General features: G+C 37.4%; 1 protein-coding gene across 2 annotated transcripts in view; it reads right to left on the minus strand.

Moving 5' to 3' along the window:
* GCLC (glutamate-cysteine ligase catalytic subunit) overlaps window positions 1-11,090 on the minus strand; it is a 73,334-nt gene that overhangs the window by 20,462 nt on the left and 41,782 nt on the right. For both annotated transcript variants that reach the window (XM_044675868.1, XM_044675867.1), the window contains 2 exons: window positions 7,847-7,905; window positions 7,574-7,707 (listed from right to left, as the gene is read on the minus strand). In XM_044675868.1, coding sequence (XP_044531803.1) covers window positions 7,574-7,707; window positions 7,847-7,905 — 193 coding nt within the window. The remainder of the gene's footprint in view (window positions 1-7,573; window positions 7,708-7,846; window positions 7,906-11,090) is intronic.

The following is an 11,090-nucleotide window of genomic DNA, read 5'->3' on the forward strand; positions in this document are numbered from 1 at the left end:
TTAAACTTGGGCTAAGAAAGTGAATGTCACAACTCTGAGACAGGAAAGACATAACTTGTTGGGTTTGGGGAGGAGGAAGTGTAAGAGGACTACAAACTCAAAAGGAGTTAATAATGCAATTTGGTAGCTAAGAAACCTAATGCAATCTTAGGGTCCATTGTGGGGCACAGCGTCCAGGACAAAGGGATTGACAGTCTTGCTGTACTCTGCCTAAATCTGATGACATCTGGAATACTGTGTACTGTCTGAGTACCATATTTGAAAAAATACAATAACAGTAATTTAGAAAGCACCCAGATCAAGGGAACCAGGATGACATATCATATGAAAACTGCCTGAAAGATTTAAGACATTTCACTTGGATAAAAAAAGATCTGAGTAGATGTGACAATTACTAATTTCAAGAATTTAAAGAACTATCACTTAGAAGAGGGAATATATTTGTTCTAGTTGGCTCCAGAGAGAACAACTAGGAACAATAGAAGGAAGCCTCAAATAAATAAATTTAGGCTTCCCTATTTGGGGGGAAAAAAAGTCCTAACAATTAGAGCTAACCAAGAGATAGTGGGTTCCCCCTTTGTAAAAGTCTTTAAGCAAAGGGTGGATGGTCACTCATCAGGTATGGGTCTTTTTAGACATAGGTCCAAGGCCCCTGAGGTTCCTTCCAAATTGATTCTCTGATTTTAATTTATTTTCATATTAATTGGGAACCACAGTTATTTCTAGATGGAAAGAAAAAGGTACAAGAGAAATTTCAAAATTTAAACTTTAAAAAGATTTATGTATATATGAGGGGGAAGAAGAGAGAGGGAAGTTAGGATCACAATTCCAGATATATATGGCAGGGAGAAAGGATGCAGAGAAGTGGGGAGAAACCTATTCTTGCTACAAAACTCAATATCTCACTACTCAAAATATCTTCTCATGCCTGTTTTCCATATTTAAACTCAGCATTAACCTTAACTGTAATGGTCTCACTGAAATGGGAAGGAGATTCAAAATATGATCTGATTTCTTTCTCTTGTTTAAAACTTGAAATAGATTTTTATATTTTATTTTGGAAGAAAATTTCTTTTCAATACTAGGATTACCTCAAATTACCCTTTGAAAGCAGGATTATAAACTAGATAGTTTATCTGTAATGCCCAAGAGTTAAACAAGTATAATTGATGATAAGAATCAGAGTGAATGGTTCACTCAAGTTTACTATTTTTAGGGGCAGCCAGGGTTCACTTGGTCTAATTTAAAAAAATTAAAAAGACTGCCCACACCAAAGTTGATGATGCTTGAAACTCTTATAATTCCATCTTGGACTTAAGGCTCTGTCAGAATGTTAAAATGCAAATTTCCCCTGGAACAGGCTTCACACTAGGCTTTCCAAGCCAGGTGCACCATAATTAAAATGAAATTTTCTGGATATGTTCATGACAGTAGGTTTTAGGGACAGACTACAAGGTTACTGGATACTGGGGGACAAGAGGAAAGACCATTAATGGAAGAAAAAAAAGGGTGTAAAAAAAAGAACGCCTAGGTACCAAAAACATACTTTCCCAACTATAGTTAGAATTCAGCATAAACTTCTGAATTCAGTACAAAGGCCACAGAACATTCCACTTGGATTAGTATTCTTGACTAATAGGTAAATAAGAAACTGACTTTTGGGGAGATGCTATCACCATCTCAAGGTAAAGAGAAGATACAAGAAAAAAGGTGAAATTAAGTTCAAGCTATCATCAAGTTAGCCTCTCTAAGGTACAGAAAAGGCCCCCTAAATAGAACATTTATGTTACTGATTCATTGGTTTTTCCTCCCTCCAGATGTGGGGATAGGTTACATCCCTTTTCTCCAAAGGACCTCATTTACCAGAATGCTAACTGACGTGATATGTGTGTCTTGCTCCCAAGTCCTTTTCTGTGCTAACCAGCCTGAGCTTTAACTTGAACCCAGTAAGTGTCTCCATCTAAGAAACAAGCTCATAGTACCACATGGCAGAGCGCTTGAGAGGGTAACTGAAAGGTGGCAAAGAACCACTGTTTTAATCAGGGCATCCTTTTCCAGCTGGAATGGTGACTGTTTATTCAAAACAATTAAGGACAGAACAGTTTCCACTATTCTAATGACATCCTTTTCAAACTTTAAATATCAAGGATAACTTAGTTTGCATTTTAATTAGGCTAGATTACTTAAAAGCTTTGATTCAAGAACTAAAATTATTACCGTTAAACTAGTTTTTAGGGTATTAAAATTTAGTTTGTTATTTACTTAACCAAAACACCAATATACTTAATTCCTATTTTAGATGTCTGTAGAAACAGGTGAATTAAACCTGAGATAAGTAAATTGTTTGAATTCAAAGTGTTGACCCCGGTGGTAGGTGTTAACAGGCTGTAGGCCAGACAATAGGCCTCACCTGCAGGTTGATGAAGTTTAACGCAATCTTACTGCTTCGTTTGATGATATAAACAGTAAAATCGTTTATTTGTTAACTCAGGAAGGGTAGGGGACCAGAGAGGAAGGTGACCCTAAACTTTTCCCTCTAAGCTCCTCCTAAAATCTACGGACTCCTCAAAGAATCCTCTTCTGGATCCTGAAGCTCCCTAATTTACTCTGACTTTTAGACCCCCTAATCTAACTTCCTGATCTAATCTAGTCCTCAAATTATTAATTTGAAAAACCAGTCCATCAGTAGCAGAGAGGGTGCACTGGGGAGTTCACCCACTTGGCTTGAGCCAAGGTGGCTCCGGCCTAAATCTCAGACAGGTCACTGGGCTCTGCTAGGGTTCTTCTTAGTCGGCACTGGATCTCAGAATCTCAATTTAGGACTGTAGTGAAGAAAGATGGACAGGAGATATCTCACTCGATGACTCGATGGCTGGGTGGCAGAATCACAGAAAACAGCAACCAAATGGCTTCCAAGGAAAGTCAGTTAGCCTCGCTCTTGGATTGACCAATGGCAGGAAGTGTTCTCTCCTGCCTCCTTGAAGAGACAGGAGCACTCCCCGTAACTGCTTCTGCGAGTTTCCTTTTATACGGTCCTCAGACCCTAGAATCTTCTCCGTTTAGTTCCGTGTGTGTGCCTGCCCTCTTCTGCAAAGGCCTGCACCAGACTTTTGCAGAAGCTTTCACCTGTCTCACTCTTACACTGTCCATGAAATATATTTTATTCTTTAATATCAATCCAAATTTTACTACTGTCCTACTCATCCCCAATGGGATCTTACCCAGCACAAAATTTTAACATGTGGTATTACTTTTTTTTTAAAAATGATAGTGAGAAAAGAGAAAGAGAATAGAAAGTTCTTAGATAAAAAAGGTAGAAATGAAAATTTCTCAAAGAATTTGGGTAGCAAAGGCACTTGGATAATTATGACCCTTTATTCCTAGCCAGAACTAATCAGGAGTAATTAATTATAATGATCGAATAAGTGAGGCCAAAACAGATTCCTAAGCTCCCATTCGATCCCGCTGCCCACCAATCTTTAGTTATACTGCCCCAAATTCACTGGATAACTCTCAAACCATCATTTACTATCAGGTCTAGGAAAGAGACCTAAGGGTGTATATGATGATGAAGGTGAAAATTCTAGTTATGCTTCTTTCCCAGTGATTAAGCAAATGTTAGGTCACTAATTCTACTGTTTCTAGTTAAGTCAATATTATTTATAGGCTTTTAAAAATATTTCATAGAGTACTACTTTGCACTTCTGTCTATTCATATTCTTAAATAATCGCTTGATATCCAATTAAGCTAGTTACGTTGAAACTCTACTTAGAATAATATAAAGATTTCCCTGTTTCCCCTCAAGCTCTATTTTTATAAAGGATCTACAGAACATGCTAGTGAATCTTTTTCCTTATTACTACATTTCTGTCTCCAGAGGTTAAATGGCAGTTTAAAGAAATTATCTAGATGGCTCTAATAATAATCTCAATAGAAAACAAAAAGAAAATGACCCTTGGCCTCACACACATACAAATTTTCTAACCTCCAGCCTTAACTCTTTGAGTTTCTTTAATAAAAGTTAAATGACAGGGGGCAGCTGGGTAGCTCAGTGGAGTGAGAGTAAGGCCTAGAGACAGGAGGTCCTAGGTTCAAACCCAGCCTCAGCCACTTCCCAGCTGTGTGACCCTGGGCAAGTCACTTGACCCCCATTGCCCACCCTTACCACTTCCACCTATGAGAAAATACACCGAAGTACAAGGGTTTAAAAAAAAAAGTTAAATGACAACAAAATGGACACAAATAAAACTTACACATATATGTACACAGAAAGGAGGCAGATATGGAGAAGTGAACAAATCCATGAAAGCAAAAATCCTAGCTAAATGCTGATACTAAAATCTTGCTGATAGACACAATTGTTATTTTTAAAAATAATGGTATAGGGGCAGCTGGGTAGCTCAGTGGATTGAGAGCCAGGCCTAGAGATGGGAGGTCCTAGGTTCAAATCCGGCTTCAGACACTTCCCAGCTGTGTGACCCTGGGCAAGTCACTTGACCCCCATTGCCTACCCTTACCACTCTTCCACCAAGGAACTAATACACAGAAGTTAAGGGTTTAAAAAATATATTAAAAACAAAACAAAAAAAAAAAAAAATAATGGTATAAAATATTTTTAAGGCTGGAAAAAAAAGGTAGTAACATGAAAGGAAGGGAAATAGGCCACATGGATCCCCCCTTAAAACAGTAAGGAATAAAAATAAAGAAAAAGCATCTGAAGGCTATAAAAAGGGAAAGTAGATATTAATCGATGAATAACTCCTTAGACATAACCATAACACAAAATTCTGCAAAAAGATTACAACCAGAAGAGCAAAAGAGCTGGTATAATAAAGTACTTGGCACATTCAGTATTTCTCTACACGTATTTCATTAATCAAGTAATCATTTTATGGCTTAAAAATTTTTTCTCTTCTTAGATAAACCTGCATATGCTGGACAGTGGTTATAGGCTGACACTTGTTGATACATGCCAAATGCCAACACTGGAATAGAACACTTGGGAATATAAGCAATTTTGTTTTATTCAGCATTTTGATTCTTAAGTGTTCATTATAAAAAATAAGTTGAGGGAGAGTAGCATATTTCCTTTTCCTCTACCCAAAAATAAGTGGATGCCTTACTGCAGTGCTGAACTGTAGGGACCACCAATCCAGGACATGCTAAAGCATCACTAAGCATGGCTGATGCTTTTAAATGAAAATCAAGGAGCTTTGTGCTATTTGCTCCAAAACTTAATTTTGTGAAAACATATAACATTTTAGAAAACAGGTTATTTTTCTGGAAAGAAAATCTAGCATTAAAAAGCCATTCCATAATTTGGCACCCACTGCTTATTAAAGACTACAGGGCAAGCGGTTTTTCTTCAAATACTCAGAACTAGTCAAGAATTCCAATGTGGGCAAGACATCTTTTGGGTAATTCAAAAGTATCCACCATCATGTGCCAGGATCCTAGGATAAATTTTAAATCAGGGGATTCTTAACCTGGGGTCTGGGAGCCTTTTCCACCCAATATTTTGATAACTATTTCAATATACGATAATTATAAAAATGAAAACCTTAGTTCTATTTTTAGCTACTAAAGCTTATTAAAACTATACTAAGACTTTTAAAAGATACCGTGCAATTGGTATCCTTTATAATTTTATATATTTTATTTTATGCATTTAAAAACATTATTCTAAGAAAGGGTCTGTAGGCTTCACTAGACTGCCAGAGAGGTCTAAGACACAAAAAAAGACTAAGAATCCCTACATTACATCAATCTGAGTAAGGACTTAATTCCCCTTAAGCCTTACTAAGAAGTAGCAAATATTTCACTTTTGAGATGTGACTACAGGTCCTCTACTTTTATTTTATTTTCTCATACAGTCTACAAATGAACTATGCCTAATAAATATTTTTTAAAGGGGATATTTGTGGACGGGGAGAGGAAACAGAGAAACAATTACTTGTAAGCCCATGTTAAAGTTTAAGCTGAATGGAAAATTGTCCCCTGGTAAATGGCAAACGTTTCTCCACTATAATTAGTGCAGGCTTATTTGCATTTGCTTTGGACTTCTATTCTCCCGTTGGAAGGCCAAATTCTGTGGTCACTGGCCAAAGGCCTTAGAATAGTTAATGGTAAACAGAGAAACAGCAATGAGATCGCTGTCAATATCATGGAATTAATTTTAAAACCAATAAGCTCAAGGGCTTAACTGTTCTCTAAGGCTTTCGAAGCAAGATACAAAAATTTAACTATGTGATTAAAATTCCAATTCTTCTACCCTAAAAAGGTCCTATTTTCTGAAGCGAGCACTTACTTATAAGGTAACATTCACCAAAGTTTTGTGTTTGGAAGCCTCACGAATAATTTGCCTACCTCAGCCTTTAAATCCAGTATGATATTCAAACTGTCCTTTACACACCCTTGCAACCTCTGACTCATCTCATTAAATATTGGGCAGAGGGGAAAATCTTGAGAGTGAAGTCAATTCTTCTACATTTTTTAGATTAAAATTGTTTTAAATACAAAACCAAGTCACATTCAAGGGCATAAGTATAGTTATGTTGTCAGGAGGCTCTGTAGCAGCTCTTGGCAGGGATCAGATAGACAGCATGGATTAGAACTGTAGTATTCTTTCTTTAACTGGAAGAGAAAGAGGGAGAGTGTGCAGTATTACCCTATTTCCAGACAGACATTTCTACCCAGCTGAAATGATTGGAACTGGACAAAAATAGTCTGTGGGATGATTCCTTAATCACCCGACCAATTTCATTCAACTTCCAATATAGGACCAAAAGAAAAAAAAGAAATGGGATTGATCCCATGAGTGACTGCTGCACATATACCCTGCACCAATGAGGAGAGCTTGTAGAAAAAAAAAAAAAAAGGTCATTTTTCAAAGTAAGTTTTTTAGAACATTGCTCCCCCCCCTCCCCACCAGAAAGAAAATGCATATCAGATAGTATATTGCGTTTACTCATGATTTTAAGGAATGTATGAATAAAGAAAGGACTAAGAAAGACTATTCTGGGATCATAGATTTAACATTTAGAGCTAGAAGGACTTTGGAGCTCTTGTAGTTCAATTTTACAAAAAGAAAACTGAGTCCTGAGAGGTTAAGAGTCTTATTAATAACCAAGATCTTAAAGGTAGTAGGAGAGAGAACTAGATTTTGAACCCATGACCTCCAATTCCAAATCCAAAGTTCTTTTCACTATGAAACTAATTTCTAATCCCATAGCAAACAAAAGGCAAAGTTTAAGAATCTAGGAAAGAAAAAAATATATAGCCAAAGGAAAGGTATAGAATACTTGTTATTTTAGTTAAGAAACAACTAAAACTATGGCTAGCTTCAATTTTTATAAAAATATCAAACAAAAAAATTACTTGTAATGACAAAAATAAAATTAGAAATCTTTTTATGGAAAGGCACACTAGTTTTTCAGGTTCAGCCCCCAATAAAAAATAAGCTTTTTAGAAGAAAACAAGATGAAGTGTTTAGTAAGAAAGTAGAACTTCAGTAAATTGGAACAGATCAGGATAAGCATGTGTAGCGCATATCAGACATTTCTATAACAATACCTGAAGGCAGCAATTGCCCATTCCAAATCCCATAGCATCCATATAAATATGATTTGGTTGAGCTGCTTGAGTGGCTTCATCATCCTGAGGAAATGTTTCTATAAATGGAAATGGAGTATTCTTGTCCTTAAAGACTGCATTGAAAAAAGGAAGATAATTGGGAATCAAGAGTTAAGAAAAATAAGTATGAAAATATGGAAAAGATTATTTCCTTAAATCATTCTCATCTCTCTCTGGCTCCCCTCCCAACACATACACACACTTATCACTTACTTGGTACATTGATAACAACTTTTTCTCCTCTCCTATGTCGGATATTCCTTGTTAAGGTACTAAAATGGAAAAAAAAAAAAAAAAAAAACATGCCATCAGGCAAAATCACAATAAAGGTAAAACTATCAGGCCCAGTTTTAAATCACCAGTCCTCGAGTTGGGCCAGAAGCAAAGAAAGTATAGGTCCTCCCTTCAGCATCAGGGACCTGTGTGTACGGAACACTGACCACACCATCAGATTAAGTCAATAAGTTGTTGATTAGGTTTGCTAAACCACCAAGATTCCACACTGGGGAATTCCTATCTTCCTAGAATGCTTCTGGCAGACTAGGATTTAGTCACAAAGGCATATTTGAACAGTAAGCAATATGTATTAAATAACACTTGTTCCCTTGGCCTAAAAAAAATCGAAAATTTGACCACAGAATACAACACAAATTTGTTCGTTTGTCATTCCCCCATCTATCTCCCATTTGTGCTTTTGGCTAAGTTAATGGTTGAATGGAAAGACATTTTCGAGTTCCTACAGGAAAGTGAAGAGAACAAACATCAGAGAAACAGAGAGAAAGAAGCATGATTCCTAGGTGGTCATGATGAGGGTTTAAAGGAGTAAATTGGAATTGCTATTCCAATATAGTTGAATGGTGTTGAACTGGCTTCTTGTTTTAGGAAGTAAAGAGATTAAACTGGGCAATGTTCAGAGGTCAGTTTGGACTGGAAAGGAGAGGACTTGGGATGGGATGGCTGTCTTCAAATATTTAAAAGGCTATCCTACAGAAGAAGGATTAGGCTTGTTCTGTTTGGCACGAGGAGGAGCAACTGGAAGATTTTGTGGAGAAGCAAACTTGGGCTGGTTCATGGCAGGAAGATTTTTTTTTTTTTTTAAACAATCCAAGAGGTCCCAGAAGTGGTTCCCTTCACTGGACATTTTAAAGGTGTCCATCTGTCAGGGGTACTAATTAGGGATGGTATTAGGTATTTGACTACACTGGATTTGAGATCCCTTCCAACACAGATCTAGAAAAGGACATGGATGAGAGCAAACAGCATCAAAAATAATTATATGAGGGAATCTTTTTATTTGCCTTATCTTCTCATGAAGATAAAAGTTCAAAACATCGGTCAACATGGGTTCCTTTAAAAAAAACAACTGATTGGGGGCAGCTGGGTAGCTCTCAGGCCTAGAGACGGGAGGTCCTAGGTTCAAATCCGGCCTCAGCCACTTCCCAGCTGTGTGACCCTGGGCAAGTCACTTGACCCCCCATTGCCCACCCTTACCAATCTTCCACCTATGAGACAATACACAGAAGTTAAGAGTTTAAAAAAAAAAAACAAAAAACAACTGATTGATCACATGGGTTGATGGGGACATGATTGGGAATGTAGACTCTAAACGATCACCCTAGTGCAAACATTAATAATATGGAAACAGGTCCTGATCAATGACACATGTAAAACCCAGTGGAATTGTGTGTTGGCTATGGGAGGGGGGGAAGAGGGGAGAGAAAGAACATGAATCATGGAACCATGGAAAAATTTTCTTAATTAATAATAATTAAAAAAAAACCATGGGCTCCTTTATCAGATGAAGATATAGCTGGCTGGCTGGCTATGGTGGCCCCTGTTTTCATTTTAGTCAATAATGAACACTTTAGTGTTTCAAGAATTCTTGGAGGATGGGAATTCTCAAGATAAGCAAGGTTGGGGGCAGCAAGGTGGTTCAGTGGATACAGTACCAAGCCTGGAGACAGGAGGTCTTGGGTTCAAATCTAGCCTCAGATACTGCTTTACTGTGTGACCCTGGGCAAGTCATTTAACCCCCATTGCCTAGCCCTTACTATTCTTCTGGCTTGGAACTAAAACTTAGTATCGATTCTAAGATAGAAGAAATGGGTTACAGTGGAATTGTGCAGTGGCTAAAGGGGTTTAGGGGGGCTTGGGGGAGAGGGAAAGAACATGAAACTATGGGAAAATATTGAAAATAAAAAATAATAAATCCTTGCACAAACATAAAAAAAAAAGAAGAAATGGGTTAAAAAAAAAAAAGATGAGAAAGGTATCAGGAATCCTAAGCCTGACACTCACTGTTCGCTCTCATTCCCATTCTTTTCAATAGCAATACTGAAATTTCATGGTTCTGTTCCTGCCTCTCTCAGGAGGTCTAACCAGAAGGCTAGGAGCCTTAGTCACAGAATCCACAAGCAAAAAGAAATCGCTGTTGGAAAAGATCAGGTTCCCGGAGAGGAAATAACCTTCCTCCTCTTGCAAAGTTTCTGACAATGATTATTCCAATTTACTGTATTGTACACATTGCCTGGCTCTGGAATTTAGTTACACATTGAGGAAATAAAATAAGAGACGGACTCCTTTCATGAAGGCTTAGCATCAAGCCTCAGAAATAGAAAAGGAGCCAGCAAAACACAACCAAGTGTTAAAGGAGTATCTGAGTACAGAATGGAGTCAGCAACCTTCCTATTCAAGGGCATCCGCCCCATGGACACGGGTGGAGGTTTTCTCCAACCTGGTGCTATTCATTGGGCGCTGCCGCAGAAAGCTACGAAACTGTGCTCTAAGACTAGAGAGCAAACGGGAGTGCTACAGAATGTTCACCCACGCCGATGATAACTGTTTGGGACACGGCGTCGCCAGATGGAACTCTGCAGTCAGGAAGATCCGAGTTCAAATCCTGGTTAAAACACTTAATGTTTGTAGCACCCTGAGAAAAGTGCCTAATTTTTCTTGTCTTCCATTTCCTCCTCTGTAAAACAAGCAGCTACCTCACAGGACCAAATAAAAGCTACTCTATGTAAAATGCCTTACAAATCTTAAAGCAAGTTGGAACTATTATTAATATTAATCTCATACTTAGGACTCCATTTCAAGTATCCATTTCCTCATTTATCAGAAGAGGATCCTCAATTATCCTGTGATGCCAGCTCTCTATTGTAACCTGTACCAATGCAGGAAGTTAAGGGATAGAGTTAATTTCAGGGATTAGCTTTAAGAGGAAAAGAAGGGAATTTGAATGCAAGCCCTGGAAGGGGATTCTAAGAAGGAGAGAGGGATTGTGGGAGTTGTACTGGCAATTAACTGCCCGGATCTCCACTAAACTGGAAGGAGGTGTTTTTTTTTTTTTTTTTTTTTGTTTTTTTTTTTTTGCTGTTTGTTTTTTTTTAATATATATATATATATATATATATATATATATATATATATATATATATATATATATATATATATATAT

The sequence above is a fragment of the Gracilinanus agilis genome, chromosome 4 (genome assembly GCF_016433145.1).
Source record: "Gracilinanus agilis isolate LMUSP501 chromosome 4, AgileGrace, whole genome shotgun sequence".
In the NCBI taxonomy this organism is placed as follows: domain Eukaryota; kingdom Metazoa; phylum Chordata; class Mammalia; order Didelphimorphia; family Didelphidae; genus Gracilinanus; species Gracilinanus agilis.